The 17,209-nt window shown below is 33.2% G+C and overlaps 1 protein-coding gene across 1 annotated transcript in view; it reads left to right on the forward strand.

Annotated features, from left to right (window-relative positions):
- The window catches only part of LOC123665602 (inactive dipeptidyl peptidase 10), a 188,366-nt gene that overhangs the window by 78,824 nt on the left and 92,333 nt on the right, over window positions 1-17,209 (forward strand). Inside the window, exon 2 of the mRNA XM_045599882.1 lies at window positions 2,923-3,130. Coding sequence (XP_045455838.1) covers window positions 2,923-3,130 — 208 coding nt within the window. The remainder of the gene's footprint in view (window positions 1-2,922; window positions 3,131-17,209) is intronic.

Raw genomic sequence — 17,209 nt, forward strand, 5'->3', positions numbered from 1 at the left:
GCCACTGATTTCGATGATGCCTCCCCGCCCCCCCCCATGTAATATTTAATTACATATTTTTACCTATATTTTGAGTTACATTTCTTTTGCGCCGGGCCTGGGTTTTATTCTCATACTTCATGAGCATTGTCCTTTATTAATAAATTTTCATATTAATAAATACTAGCGATCGCCTAGTAGTCAAAATTCGTTCATAATTAATTTAAATTATAAGTTTGAACATTATTAAGATTCTGTTGTTAAAAACTCTACTCCCATAATAATAAGCAAAAGAATGTATACATTTGTGTGTGTCAAATACACGGTAGTGTGTGTAATTTTTTTGTTATTGATTTAATATATTTTTATGCATAATTTAAAAAATAATATCAGTACTCTGCACTCCTTCTCTATATAAACTATAAGTGTGCGAATATTCATACTCCTCCGTCCGCGCAATTTTCGTAAAAAGGGGGTACAAAGTTTTCGCTTCACGTTTTAATATATAGATATATGACACCTAGACTAGGATAAAAAAATCGCACACAACATAAGCAGAAAGCGCTGTCACTGCAAACTACGTCAACTGGTAACATAATAATATAATTTAAATACACCTAACGAGATTCAAATCCACATCCACGAAACAACTGTGTCATTTAAACTACAATCATGGAGGATAAGTCTTTCTGAGGGCTCATTCAACACCCACACCTCACAACACACCTCACAGACAATTTAATACCAAGAGTTTTAATGACGAACATTCAACAAGATTGGTTGTATTGTTTGTAACTGGCTGGTTTCGATACCATGAAAAGGTGATATTTTAAAAATGAATTTAAAAATGTTTAAAAAGTTTCCCGCCATATTCAATTTGTTTTTTTGTACGCCGAAATGGTTGATCCAACGAAGAAATACGGTACATTCTAAAGTAAGTACTTTAAAAAAGGGAAACATGCAGCTCAAACCGCTGAAAACATTGTGACGTTTAATGAACTGATGAAGTATTAGTAAAAGTAGCACAAAATTGGTTTAACCCTTAACTGGTATCGTAAATTATGTCAAATTTAATTTGACATATGTAACTGGTATCGTGGGGGCCGTGCGGCCCCCATAGTATGTTTGCTTCTAGTAAGTAAGTTTTAACTATGTACTTGAATAAATGGTCAAAAATAATAAATAATAAGCTTGTGTTATATAATCAAATAGTTTTAATTACTATAAATTTTCTTACTTCAATACTAGAAGAAATTACAAAATAGCATCAACATTTTGATAATATTTTTTTCTACATTACAAATATTAATGAAAATCTTAGTTTTAAAAGCTAAAATCAAAATTAACATTATTTAACTTAATCTATACCACCGCGAATAGTGACGAAAAGAGAATACTTAAAGTGGCAGCTGCTCGCAATGCTTAGTTTATTAGAAAGCCAAGAAAACGTCATGCGTGGGGGCCGCACGGCCCCCACGATACCAGTTAAGGGTTAAGCGTTTTGCCGCCCGGGTTGACAGTCACGCAATAAGAGTCCTAAATGATGCAGATCAAACTCACATAAGGAATTCAAACGCATAAATCCTCAGCCTTTGGTTGGCCTTGAATAAAATTATCCTTTGCAGTGGCAGTTTGGGTATTCAATCAATATAAATAAAACTCTATTATTCTTATATTACTACGTTTATTATATTTATTCAAATAACATAGCGTTAATTATTTGCATGTAACTTAGTATTAGTTTTTGACTTTATCCATTACACAAATAAAATAAAAAAATTCTTCTTTATAATATTAATACGGATTACAAAATCATAATATATAAAAAATAACTATATTATCGAGTTTCATAGTAAAATATAAAACCGTAACGAAACAAGCCGTTTCCCATCGCGAACAGCTGACGTCGCAAAAAGTGATATTGTACTGCACTCGACAACTTTGATATTTGTCTGGCTATTTATTAAAATATGAGATATTTAATACAATATTACAATGTTCAAAATCGATTAAAAAACGTGTGAAGTACCACAATTACAGGACTAATTTTATAAATATACTAGCTGACCTCGCAAACGTTTGTTTAGTCATATATGTTATAAACCCCCTTAATCCCCTCCCCTTATAACTTAGGGGTATGAAAAAATCGGTCCAGCCGTTTTGGAAGAGTATGTTAATTAACATAGTGACATGAGAATTTTATATATAAGATATATTGACTTGTCAATAAGTAAATTTCGTTAAGGTGCTAAAACGTCAGATAATAACTACACACTATTTTCTAATTTTTATCACAATCCGCTGAATAATTATATTTTTAAAAAAATATCAAAACTCCTAAAGCTATACCGTACATATTTCATTATAAGACCACTTTTTATGGAAATAGTGCAAATACATTATATATATATTTTTCTATACATCTAGGTCGGAAAAATCTTTTGTAGCCTAATAGTAAGCGATTATTGCACCCAGCAACTCAGTCCACCTCACTCACCACAGGAACACAATATACTTCGGTTTCCAGCATGGACCACTGGTTAAGAACAACTGTTCTAAAGAAAAGTGTGCATTATTTTTATTACATTGCCCATTTTTAACCATTTTATGACCTACTAGATTAATTATTGGTTTAAAAATAAGTAAATTTTATCCAAAAGCTTTTCCATATCAACGTCGTCGCCCGGCGTCTTTCCCGAACTGATAGCCAAATCTTTGAAGACTCTGTAGAGCTACAGTCGTACTACGTGGAGCAGCGGGATGCATTGTGTCGCTTGCTATACTGCTTAAGAGCTATTTAGCCATGATCTTCTGAGATACTTTTATAGTTAAGCTGCTCTATATTTTGACCAGGATATATCTGCTGTGCCCTACATCAATTTTTATATGATAGTTCAATATTTTACTGTACGTCTTGGTAATTATATATCTCCTTGTCTCCAGGAACTAGCAGCCGCTACACCGACAGAGAGGAATTGGCGTGGAATCCTCATAGCGCTCCTGGTCATCGCAGCAGTTCTGGGTCTGATCGTCTTCAGCATAGCGTTGCTTACCCCAGCGGGGGACGATGGCAGGGGGCGTGGCAGACGACCGACTCTTGCTGACGTCCTGGCAGAACATTATAAACCCTTTAATGGTACATGGCTTACAGGTAAGGATACTTTGTTATAATTGACCATAGGATCTAAAAAAGTCACCAATATATTTAAACATGACTCTCAAATGTTATTTACACTTGTAGTTGACATTATTATAAATTATTTAACTATGAGTGTATTATTATGGGTATGTCTAAGAATACTTTTGTGAATAAATAAATAAATTCTGAAATTTCCTGAACCAAAGGTATATTCAACTTTTTAATTTACTTTTTAATACCGTGCAAAAGTTCGGTTAGCGAAACACTTAGTGATAGGTATGGGAGATAATGGTTATCTTAGATTTTGACTCTCTTAAGGCCAATCTTTATCTATCTCTGATTTCAAATTTTATCTCTAAGTAAACTAAATTCATGTACAGATAGAAATTTAAAAACTTATGTAATAATATGTATGAGTAATAAGCAAGAAAGTATGCTTAATTTAGAACACTAAAGGCTGCGAATTCTTTTAAAAATATTACGGTCAAAACTTTTCGAAAAGAAAAAGGACAGTAGCCACAGTATAAGCTAAGGTCATTTTGAAGAATGCAACGTTTACAGTAGTTGCTAAAAGAGTCTAGCGTTTAGTTTATAATATAATACAAAATATCACCAAAATTATTACCTTCAATTTACGAAAATTGCCAGATTAAGCGTGTGATTGGAAAACGTCAACCAAGCCGTCAAAGGGTTTCAAATCGTTTCTTCTAAGACCAATTGAGGCATTATTTTTTATTTTTTTAAGGAAAATACTCTTAGAATGTCTTAAAACATTTCAATGTCGAAAGCCTTAGAGAATTTCTTGACATACAGATGTGAATCTTAAAAATCACTTTGGATATACAGTACTTTAAAGATTTTTTTTTTGAGATTCCGTAGCCGAATCTTACCAGCAAATTCGGTTCGGTATTAGGATTTATATGGCGGTTGCGGGTTCGATCCCTGCACATGACAAACATTTGTATTGTCCATACAGGTGTTTGCCGTGGTCTGGGTGTTTGTGCAGTCCTTTTGGGTCTCCCCACCGTGCCCCGGAGAGCACGTTAAGCCGTCGGTCCCGGTTGTTATCATGTACGCCTAATAGCGATCGTTACTCATAGTAGGGAATCTATCCGCCTACCCGCATTTGAGCAGCGTGGTGGATTAAGCTCTGGTCCTTCTCCTACATGGGAAAAGAGGCCTATGCCCAGTAGTGCGATATTACAGGCTGAAGCGAATTAGGATTTATCACGACGTATCCAGATTTGCTCCTTTTTGTTTCAATTATTTACCAAATTAAACACTTGAATCTATGTTCGCTAATTTTGTTCCTGTACAGCATTAGATGATTCTTTGTGTCAACAATTTCTAATTGATTTTTCTTCTAATATACAATACAATACAATACAAATATTCTATATTGTACACTATAAGAGAAAAAATTTTACACCAAAAAAGAAACTATAGACATGTACAAAAGGTGGTCTTATCGCTAAAAGAGCGATCTCTTCCAGACAACCTCAAGCATGAAAAGGACATGACAAAAGAATTAGACGGCATGGAGGTATACATACATAATATATACATAATAATACTAATATTAGTAATGTATTGATATCATGAGTTATTATTGGCGAGTTAGCAGAAACTTATTATTACGCTAGCGATTGAGGTTAAGTCCTCGATATGAAAAATGTTTGTATAGCCCTTACAGAATTCGTTTTATTATTTTTACTTTTTCTATTTGCACGTTTTTTCTACTCAATTTAATTTAAATTGGATGGTAATAATTGGCCTTCATAATTATGTTCATCATTACAGCCTATACAGTCCACTGCTGGACATAGGCCTCCACAAGTTTACGCCAAAAATAACGTGAACTCATGTGATTTACCCATAGTCACCACGCTGGGCAAGGGTTGGTGCCGTAGGGCTGGCTTTGTCGTACCGAAGACGCTGCTGCCCGTCTTCGGCCTGTGTATTTCAAAGCCAGCAGTTGGATGGTTATCCCGCCACCGGTCGGCTTTTTAAGTTCCAAGGTGGTAGTGGAACTGTGTTATCCCTTAGTCGCCTCTTACGACACCCACGGGAAGAGAGAGGGTGGCTATATTCTTTAGTACCGTAGCCACACAGTATTATTTATGTTACATAATTATGTTACATTTTGTTATATTTATAACATTTTTCTGTATTAAGTATTTACTAATAAATAAATAAATTAAGTAAAAAAATTAACTGAAAGGGATCACAAATATATACACATTTCTTTTAATCTGATAAAACACCATAAGCGGATTATTTCTGAATACGGAAAATTATATTTATATTAAGTCCTAACAAAAATAATTTGAGGAAAAGGGGATAATGGTCCTAATTTGTTATAACTACATGTGTATGTCAGCCATGTTTCAAAAAATAGAATGGTAAATGGCGCAATCTTAAAATCGTATGTAAATTAACGCCATCTGTCGTTGTGTACAATGCAACTTGATTGTGACGTGTTATATTAACATATTTTGCGTAAACGTGTTTATTGTGCGCCTTATATAAAAGCATTTGAAAGAATTTTTGGTATTTTTTTTTAACTATTTATTGAAGTTTGCACCTTAAGAATCAATTCTTCTATAAGGCCCCCGGTATGAAAAAAATATGAGGAGTAAAATTTACTGAACGAATGACCTCGTTAAATTTCTCGTAACGCCATCTATCGGATCTCTATTGGCGTTATTTGATTCGTTTATTTACCATTTGATATGGTATTAATCTTATTCTTAGACTAGTAAACCTTTTTTGTGCCTATTTAGACAGTCGATCTGAAGGAGTAAACTCCAGTCGTGCGTCGGTGCTGACACACACACCTTTTTATTTTAATCTTTTAGTTATTTTGTGATTAATGTACAAAACACCCAAATTGATTAAATTACGCTCTAAAATTATATATATACAAAATCCATCAATCCGCTAACACGCAGTGGGGTAATGGATTAAGCTCCAACCCTTGTCCTGCATGGAGAAAGAAACGTTTGCCCAGCAGTGGGGTATTACAGGTGAATCCGACGATGCGGCAATATGAAATACCGCTAAATAATTTGACACAAATATCCGCAAAAAGGCTTGTCACTCACGAAGTCACTTTGAAGTTTGGATCAACAAAGCCGTAATGTGATATACGCTGATGATAGCGCAAGTGCCAAAGAGTAATTTTAATTACACTTTTATGTTGCAAAATCATGAAGAATTTTCGTTTGTATAGTTTTCGCCAAAAATTCTTTTGCATTACTTTTTATTGATATTTTGTTTAGATTTTTCTCACATGTTTTGTTGCTTTTTTTTGTCGTCATTATATCAAAATAAGATTATTATAATTATATTAATATTTAATCTGTGGCTGTAGTTATATGCTATACACTGTGTTATCTGTGCTATGTATGATTCTTTATTTCAAATATAAGTCAGTTATATTCAAAGTTCATAACCGGTGTTTATATTATTAAATAATTTCATATCACAGATAAAATAATAAATTCCATTTACAATATGAATTTTGGTGTCTTTCCGGTATTTTATTGACGCAAAAAAAAAAACCTGTACTCAGCTTAAACTACCAACTAAATGAGTTTTCTCCCTTGAAACCAACTTCATTTGGAACTTATTTTAGTTAATTTTAATGTATACTAATATTATAAAGCTGAAAAGTTTGTTTGTTTGTTTAAGTGCGCTTATCTCAGGAACTACTTACTCGAATTGAAAAATTATTTTGGTGTTAGATATTTATTATTACGGAAAAGGGACACACTTACTAAATATATTTATTTAATTTTTTTTTAATATCTTATAACATACACACACGGTCGTCTGTTCCTATGATAAGCAACTTAATACTTGTTAGAGGTAACAGCCGACTGGTATAGTTCATTCAAGTAATACATATATAAATGTATAAATACACATATAACACCTACACTCAGGCGGGAATCGAATCCACAACCCGCGGGACAGAAAGCAGGGCCGCTACAGACTGCACTAACGGGCTATTCATAAGTATATAAGTCCACAAATCCTAGCACACCCCTATTCAAAATCATTAACGTATTAAACGACCCTCTTCGATTTTCCTTTTTTTATCATTATCGATAAAAAGTAGGTAAATTAAATTTATTTTACGCTTCAAGGGAAATTGCGTCATAAAACCCCTTTTATCTTTATTCCAAAAGAAAACCACGTTACAAATAATTTACTCCCAGGAGTTACACGTTTCATCGTTATTGGGGGCAGAGTTAGAGATCAAACGACATTTGGATGAATATTAGTATGTATTTTCTTTTACTTTTTTGTGAATAAAAGTTTTATAGAAAGACTAGCTTTTACCCGCAACTTCGCTCGTATCGAATTTTTTTAAGTAAAAAGTACCCTATGTTACTTCTAATACCTCCAAGAATATATGTACAAAGTTTCATGGTGAACGGTTAAGTCGTTTTCGCGTGAAAGCGTAACAAACAAACTTATATCACATTTATAATAAGTAGGGATAGCAGAATAAATAAATAACACATGTCACGTAACATACACACACGGTCGTCTGTTCCTATGGTAAGCAAATTAATGCTTGTAGACTAAGTCAATAAATACGTAATAAAGCAAAAAAATATATTTTTACTTTTATTTATTTGTACTAGTAGGTCGGCTTGTGGTCGAAATTCGATCATTATTAAAAATTTAAATAAAAAAAAAATAATCTAAATAATGAACCTTATTTTAAAATTTTCACTTTGATTACATACTGACAATCAACAAAAGACTATAATATGCTTGTAAAATACATGGCAGTGTGTGTAATGTCTTTTTTATTGATTTAATATATTTTTATGAATAATTTTAAAATTTAATATTAGCATTCTGCACTCCTTCTCTATATAAACTATAAGTGTACGAAATTTCACACTCCTCCGTCCGCGCAATTTACGTAAAAAGGGGTTCAAAGTTTTTATTTCATGTATTAATAATATGTAGATGATGATGACATCCTTTAATTTCTGTCTGTAACCGTTAAATTTGGGTGTTCTGGAAGAAATATCTTATACAATCTTGACAAATATATTATGAATAGTTTTGTACGTATAATTTATTATTAAATAAATAAATGAAATACGCATTTGAGAAGTACTCTCTTATTTACCTTTGATTAAAGCGGATGATTGGGTCTTGTAGCGGACCCAGGGGAGGCTTGCCTCCAGCAGTGGACTGTAAAAGGTTGATGACGATGATGATATTGTATATAGGACATTTTTATTGTACTTGCAGAGAGACTTTTTTAAAGAGCGTGTCAGGTACGTTTTATTTCGAAGTTTTACAATATGGTACGTATTTGCAATTAAGTTCTTATTAAATATTGTAAACTGAATTTCAATATACAGATATTGAAACTTCGTTTTAATCTGTACAAAATTATTTTATTTTTATTTATTTAAGCACAGTGTTTTAGACCCCAGACGCAGGACATTCTTCAAGAGGCTGTTATGGGAAGTGTTTCTTAATTGATTTTTTATTCATACGTACCATTTACTTTAAAGCCTACACATACCTATTCAATACATCATATTTTTTTTAAAATAAATTAAAATACAACGACGCAAAATACACGTTAACACCAAAAGGTCTTTAAGGAATATAAATTAAGTATCATATTTGAATGAACCAAAAGAATCCTAATTTAGGGCCGCAAAAATTTCCGCTGAGAAAGAAATCAAATGGACCCAAAAATTATTTATGACATCCCAAACGCTTAGGAAAGAAAATCGTAAAAGTAAATTCATATTTCCTCCATTTGCAGCTACGTGTTGCTTATATTAGAACTTTTACAGGGTTAAAATGTATATATAAATAATTATGTGCTATTCATTTGTAAGAATTTACCAGTAAATTGAATGGTTGAATATGTATAAGGGACGACTTGATTATTTTTCTAAATTACTTTGGTTAAGCCTAGAGAGTGGTCACGATTTGTCACGTGGTTACTGTACCGCAGATATAATCAATTCTAGTGTTCTTGTTCGATATAATAAAGCTCATTAATATTGGCCGCTAATTTATTATTTATTTTTATAAAATAACAAAAGAAGTAGAATGAGTATAGATAATTTATTATTTTTGAGAAGTATAAAATTTTTTTTTGATAAAATATATGCAAATACAAATGAAATACTGCTAGCTAAATATATTTTGAACTAGCTGTGCCCGCGACTTCCTCCGCGTGGAATTTAACAAAAAAGTTATCGTTCAGTTCGGAGAGTTATAAAGTAAATAAATTTCTAAAATAAAAGTAGCCTAAGTTATTCCTTATCACATCAGCTATCTGCTAGTGAAAGTGCCGTCAAAATCGGTCCAGTCGTTTCAGAGATCAGCCGGATCAAACAGACAGACAGATAGACAGACAAAAATTTTGGTATGTGTACCGTATATATGCATCCATATGCATTGAGTAAAAATCGGTTATTTTAATATTACAAATAGACACTCCTATTTTATTTATTTGTATAGATAACTTAAATTTAGTGTCTCAAGGTTTTGGGAGCTATAATAGAACGAATGCTACAATTTTTTTTTTATATATCACTGGGTCGGCAAACAAGCGTACGGTTCACCTAATGGTAAGAGATTACCGTAGCTTATAGACGCCTGCAACACCAGAAGCATCGCAAGCGCGTTGCCGACCCAATCCCCAATCCCCCCCAGGAGCTCTGGTCACCTTACTCACTAACAGGAACACAATACTGCTTGAAAACAGTATTATTTAGCTGTGATCTTCTGTAAGGTCGAGGTACTACCCCAGTCGGGCTGCTCCATATTTTGAGCAGGAAATTCCTGCTGTGCCCTAACATTAATAGAGAAAGAACTAAAACGATTTCTCAATTTTTTTCGCCATACCTCGTAACTATCAACAATGATGACGAAAAAGTTCTTTTCTGGATATTCGACTGAAAATATTCAGAATCCTAAATTGTATTCTTGCGTGAAATGAATTAAAGCGTTTCGTTTGGGAGTTCTGAATTTGAATTAAATTTCAAATCGTTAATTTTTTTGTAAATTTTTTGTCAAGTACTTAACTAAATTAAATCTTTCGATAAGCTTTCTATACGTGTCAAAGAATTGGGGCTTAAACATTTACGATTTTCCACTATGTATTTGGCGGATGCCTCAACCAAAAGCCACGATCAGTGTTTGACTAGCCTATTGGCGCCGTTTACCCTGCTTTCTGCTCCGAGGGCTATGGATCCGATAGTCCCCTAGTCTCAGGCCAGAAGCCAATGCTCGCTACGCCAAAGACTCGTAAAATACATTCATATAAGCACAATATATAATGGTGGATTTTTTTTATATTTGCTTCTTAGCTCCTTAATAAGTTACTAATTGTGCTCTGCGGTTTCATATGCGTTAATTTGAGGGGGAAAAGCCTATAGCCTTCCTCAATAAATGGACTATCCAAAACATAATTGTGTTTGCTCGCAAACGAAAAAAAAACCGACTTCAATTACATCGAAGAGTAATACAACGTAGATCGACGAAAAAATAGTAATACTTTGTTCGTATTCCATATAACGCGACATTATAAAATTGTAGAATTATATAATGTTCTACTGTTATTTCTAACATTTTGTTAGCGATTGTAGGCAGAAATTTCATAAAAGGCCCGTCGTCGATTCGCGCGAAGCGCTGACATCGCTTATTACGGCGGGTTTTTTAGTTGAAGCGGATTTATATTGAATTACGGTTTATGTCTTTTTTATTAAAAATATGTAATGTTCATGTTTTCACACAGCTCCGATGCACGACTGGAGTTTACCCTTTCAGATCAACTGTCTAAATAGGCACAAAAAGGCTTACTAGTCTAAGAAATATATTATTACTACATCAAATTGTAAATAAATGAATGCAATAACGCCATCTATCGGAACCTAATTGCGTTATTAGAAAACGTCTGAACGCCATCTCTAACAAGGTCATTCGTTCAGTAGATTTTACTGTTCAATTTTTTCATTCCGGGGCCTTAAATGAAAATCGATTCTTAAGGAGAAAACTCCAAAAACAGTCAAGTAAATACGCCATATCAGATATAGCTCAAAAAGTTCGAGTCAAATCTCAATTATATTTAAATGGGACCACATGACAAGCACCACCTATCGATTAAAAAAAGAATCATCGATATCGGTCCACCCAGTAAAATAGTAATGAGGTTAATATAACGTTGGTCGACGTAAAATAGCCAAGTAAATACCCAGTATTAGCGATAACTCAAAAATTAAAAGCCCAAATATATTTATAACGAATAAACTGCTACTCTCTACTCTAGTGGAATATTGTAATTTGATCGATAGTGAACGAAGTAATTTCATAACATTTTGATAGATGGCGTTGTGGCAAAGTATTGAACATGACCACAGTCGTCTTAACATCGTCATGTAAATACGTGTCATCAAAGATTACTCAAAAATTGCTCATTATATCTCAATCATATTTAAAACGGACGACATGACAAGTATTAGCTTTTGATTTATACAAAAAAGATCAAAATCAGTGCACCCAGTAAAAAGATATAACGTATAATACAACGTAGGGTGACGAAAAAACCGTCAAGTAAATACGCAATATTAGATATAACTCACAAATTACGAATCAAATCTCAATTAAATTTGAATGGGACCACGTGACGAATAGTAGCTTTTAATTTATATGAGAAACGTCAAAATCGGTGCACCCAGTAAAAAGTTATGAGGTATAATACAACGTAAGGTGACGAAAATAATGTCAAGTAAATACGCGTTATCAAAGATTAATCAAAAAGTAGTTATCAGATCTCGATAAAATTTATATGTGACCACATGATAAACATCAGCTTTCGATTAAAGTAAAAATTATCAAAATCGATACACCCAGTAAAAAGTTATTGCGGATTTTCAAGAGTTTCTCTCGATTTCTCTGGGATTCCATCATCAGATCCTGGTTTCCTTATCATGGTACCAAACTAGGAATATCCCCTTTCCAACAAAAAAAGAATTATCAAAATCGGTACACCCAGTAGAAAGTTATGTGGTATAATACAACGTAGGTCGACGAAAAAAGCGTCAAGTAAAAACGCATTATTAGATATAATTCGAAAAGTAGTTGTTAGATCTCAAATAAATTTAAATGGGACCAATCGGCACACACCACCTTTCGATTAAAACAAAATTTGTCGAAATCGGTCTACCTGGTCAAAAGTTCTGATGTAACATACATAAAAAAAAAAAAAAAAAAAAAAAAAAAAAAAAAAAAAAAAATACAGTCGAATTGAGAACCTCCTCCTTTTTTGGAAGTCGGTTAAAAAAGAGGTTTCAATTCGAACGAGTAGTTTCTAAAATTAGCGCATTTAAAAAACCGTCAATTTAGCTTCTTTGGCTCTGTATTGACATAAACTTCATTGGTTATTGTATCTTTTGTATTAATTTTTATTTCATCGTGTTACTATACTGTTTGTTTCCTAAATTATAACATATTAAAATATCTTGAAAAAATTATCATCTCTTATTATCAATCTCATTACAAACGGAACTCCTCAAACCATTCTAAATCACACAAAACATTCAAGTCAAAGCAAATACAATGAAAGTCTTTTGAAATATCACCCCAATAAAATAATAATAGAAATTTCGAATACGAATCAAAGCGAACTGAATATTCAGCACAAAAAGAAAAACGGCTGCTTGAAAAGTTGTTGAAACTGCGAGTTTCTACTCGACCCGGAGTAATTTGAACCCAGTTGCGGAGATGGTGTGAATGGACCTTATTATACATGTTCTAAGACAATGGCACAGTGAATAAAAATTGCGTATTGATATTCGAAGGAAAAATTATATTGTTTCAAAATTTGATAAAAATAAAATGTTTAAAATAATAAAAATTTGAGAAAATTAAAATTTTTTAAATTACATTCCCATCAGATTGTCATTTTTCTTTAGCTGTTCTTGCGTTTTTCTTTATCTAGGAATTTATTTATAACATCAATCGGCCCCGTAAACTTAATTTTCATTAGACGAATGACAGCAGAGATTGTGCAATAATCGCTTATTGTTAAATTGTCATTTAATAGCAATAGACAAGCCACAACGCTACAGCAATAATTAGGTACATTTATTGACACTAAATAATCTAAGCGCTGGGTTTATGCGTGAAAGGCATTTGTAAATCACAGAGCGATTCGCAATTGACATAAAGCGATAAAGCAATTGATTGCGTGATTTTAGTGAACATTTCGCAAATCGCTTAATTTCAGCACGTCCAACAGAATTATTCCATAGGTATTTCAAGATAAACGTACAATGTTTCAACATTGTCGCTATGGTGTACAAACGCATTCTTGTTACACATGTCTTAGTAATAAACGTTTAAGATATTTACTAGTTATCTCATCTCGGGTACGCCCACTTGCGTCGCCGAAGTGACTTCAAAAAATTATAATTAAATTTTGCTTTTATAACATTACTAGCTTTTACCCGCGACTTCGCTCGCATTGAAACCATTAATTAAGTAGAGATTGTGTCTTTGGTAAAAAATATATATTACATTTTTTCTTAATAAAAAGTATTGTAATACCTCCAAGAATATGTGTATAAAGTTTCATAACAATCTGTTTAACAGTTTTCGCGTGAAAGCGTAACAAACAAACTTACATTCACATTTATAATATTAGTAGGGAATTAGGGATGTACTAAAAAGAATTAAGTAAAATTAAATTATATTTATTAAAATTAGTTCTTCAAAGTCGTCATACTTTTTCGCCGCGGTTCGGTTGTTTAATTTAATACATTTTCCAGAAAATGTTTATAAGAAATCGTGTGACGTAGTTGATATATATTTAACAGTAGGGCAGCGACTATTGTACTTTTTTCCGCATATTTTAATTACTATAAAAATAACTAACAACGAAAATACTCACGATATTTGAAAATAAAAAAAACTCAGGAAATTTTCATGACAATTTTTTTGTAAGTGAGGGATTCTAAGCCGTGATTGTTAAGCTGCTAACCGTGCTGTGTGGCTACGGCACCAAAGAATACAGCCACCCCCTCTTTTCCCGTGGGTGTCGTAAGAGGCGACTAAGGGATAACCAGGTTCCACTACCACCTTGGAACATAAGAAGCCGACCGATGGCGGGATAACCATTTAACCCCTGGCTTTGAAACACACAGGCCTAATACGGGCAGCAGCGTCTTAGGTGCGACAAAGCCAGCCCTGCGGTCACCAACCCGCCTGCCCAGCGTGGTGACTATGGGCAGCACACATGAGTTTACGCATTTTTGGCGCGAACTTGTGGAGGCCTATGTCCAGCAGTGGACTGCAATAGGCTGGAATGATGATGATGATGATGACTGTCAAGCGCATTAGCCAGATACTATAATCACTACACTCGTATCTTTGAATAAATAAATCACAGTACACAAAAAAGGAGCGAAGTTTTTCATTAAGGAAATTATTAAGTTGTCTCAGAATATTTTCGTCACTCAGTGTTTCAAAGCGACGAAGGCACTACAACAATGGTCAAATACCGCTAATTAGGGGAAGAACTACAAAACTTTGTTAATATAAACTTGTACAAAGTATTTGTCGAAATGAAAACAAAGTTAAATAATTCTATGTATTACCTTTATTTTGAAATAAAGCCTTACGTTTTACGCAAAAACTACTAAATGAAATATATTACCTTTGATGATATATTACCTTGATTTGAACCTATGCTATTGAAATTATACATGTTATCAAAGTAAGCGGCGACTGCTAACTCATACCTAATTCATACGTTGGCGAAACAGTCACAGCACTGGTTTGTGGCTTTGTATTGACCATATAGATGTTTGCCGTGGTCTGGGTATTTGGGCAGTCCTTGTGGGTCTACCCACCGTGCCTTAAATTAATGCACACCTAATAGCGATCGTTACTCATAGTAGGGAATATATCGCCTACCCGCATTGGAGCAGCGTGGTGGATTAAGCTCTGATCCTTCCCCTACATGGGAAAAGAGGCCTATGCCCAGCAGTGAAATATTACAAGCTGAAGCGAGCGTTCCGGGTAATTTCTGAATCAGCTGGAACGCTATTAACGGGACTGTGCGCACTGCGAACTACGGTAAATGAGGTATAACTATAAAAGGCCACGCGTATAAAACAACAAGAGGTATATTTTAGGTAAAACGAAAGAAAAATACCGTTATTCTTTTATTACCCGACTGCCAAGGAAGGGTTATGTTTTTCGCGCGTATCTTGTATGTATGTATATTTGTATGTAATATTCTTTACTACCTCATATTTCCAGAACCACTGAACGGTTTTACATAATTGAGGTATCGTTAGGTTAGTCTTAGCTGCCCAAGTGTTCTTAGATAGGTGGCATTAAAAAAAAATCAAACATGGCGGCTGCGCGAAGCCATTGTAGTTAATGAAAAAAAATTTTTTTTCTCGAATACTACAATATGGATATCAAATTGAAGGGCACAATACAAGGATTTTAAAAAGGTATATCATGATTATTATTACCGTAATACTAATAAAGAAATACAATATTAAAGTTTAAAAAATGTGGACTTTGCTCTTTCCCACGCCTATACCATGACAAACTCGCCTCCTAGGCGACGATCAACTTCGGGGTGTAGCCTTTCTAATAAAATACAATGGTTAAAAAAAACATACAATTAAAATTACAAATAAAAATTAATAAATGTCACATCAATTTACAATTACATTAATAAAATCAATAACAAATACATAATACCAAATACAAACAAATAATTTTAATAATAATTTCATTATATTAAAACTAATAGTTGTTGACTTAAGCAGTCACCTATTTGCTAAAGGTCAGGCTTACGTTGCTTTGAGCAGAGTGAGATCTTTCTCCGGGCTTGCTATCAGTTCTCTTGACCCTAAATAATTACTTAATCAACCACATGATGTAAACTGTTTTAATGAATTGAACCGATTACGTAATTTGTCTGACTAAAAAGACATAAATAAAATAATAATTAAAAATAAACAAAAAACCCGCCTGCGTGAAGAACAACTAATAGAAAATCAACTGAAAAAGCTGGAACAAGATAAAAATTCAATATGCACACAAAGTCAGCGAAATAAATAGAAACAATATCAAACATTTTGTGCTGTTCATTTAAAATATATTAATACGGTAGTTCTTCGAAACTTTATGCAACGTCGTAGATAATATGCAGTCGGAGGCATGAAATTGAAGGATAAGTCAAATCATTCTCTCTTTGTGCATGTCTCCGACTGCATTTTATGTACGACGTTGCATAAAGTTTCGAAGGACTACCGCATTAATATATTTTAAATGTACAGCACAAAATGTTTGATATTGTTTCTATTTATTTCGCTGACTTTGTGTGCATATTGAATTTTTATCTTGTTCCAGCTTTTTCAGTTGATTATCTATTAGTTGTTCTTCACGCAGGCGGGTTTTTTGTTTATTGTTAATTATTATTTTATTAACTAAGTAACTGCTGTAACTGCGAAGTTTCCTGCCACTTCTCTAAGAATCTACATTCCGAATTGGTGGTAGCTTTACTTTTAAATACTAATTAATCAGTTTAAATTAATTTTTGTAAAATGACGATTCGAAAGTGCTCTTGGGGCCTTATTTGAATAACGTTAATTTTGATTTTGATTTTGACTAACTTTTAAGCATGTTACTGTTACCAGTAACAGCGTTTGATACGTTCCTGATAACTCCTAGGTTTTGGTATCAAGTTCGCTTATATAATGAGTTAAAATTCAGCTTCTGTTTTGTAATATAACTTTATGTAGGACTACAAGCTATTTTATGATACCGCCCACAGTTGAGGATCGATACCGCCCACTACTTGGAATATTTTCTAGTTTGGAGCATAAATTAGAGCTCTGGATTCATAAACTGAAATTTTCATAAAAATTAAATTTTCCTAACAGTTTTATTCAAAATCGGATTCTGATATGTTAGCTTTGATTTGAATCGTCGAAGATCTAATATTAGTTTACAGGTTGTATTCGCCATATTCATCACATAATTTGGTCTTAAAACGTACATTAACAAGCA

This window comes from Melitaea cinxia, chromosome 24, assembly GCF_905220565.1.
Source record: "Melitaea cinxia chromosome 24, ilMelCinx1.1, whole genome shotgun sequence".
Classification (NCBI taxonomy): domain Eukaryota; kingdom Metazoa; phylum Arthropoda; class Insecta; order Lepidoptera; family Nymphalidae; genus Melitaea; species Melitaea cinxia.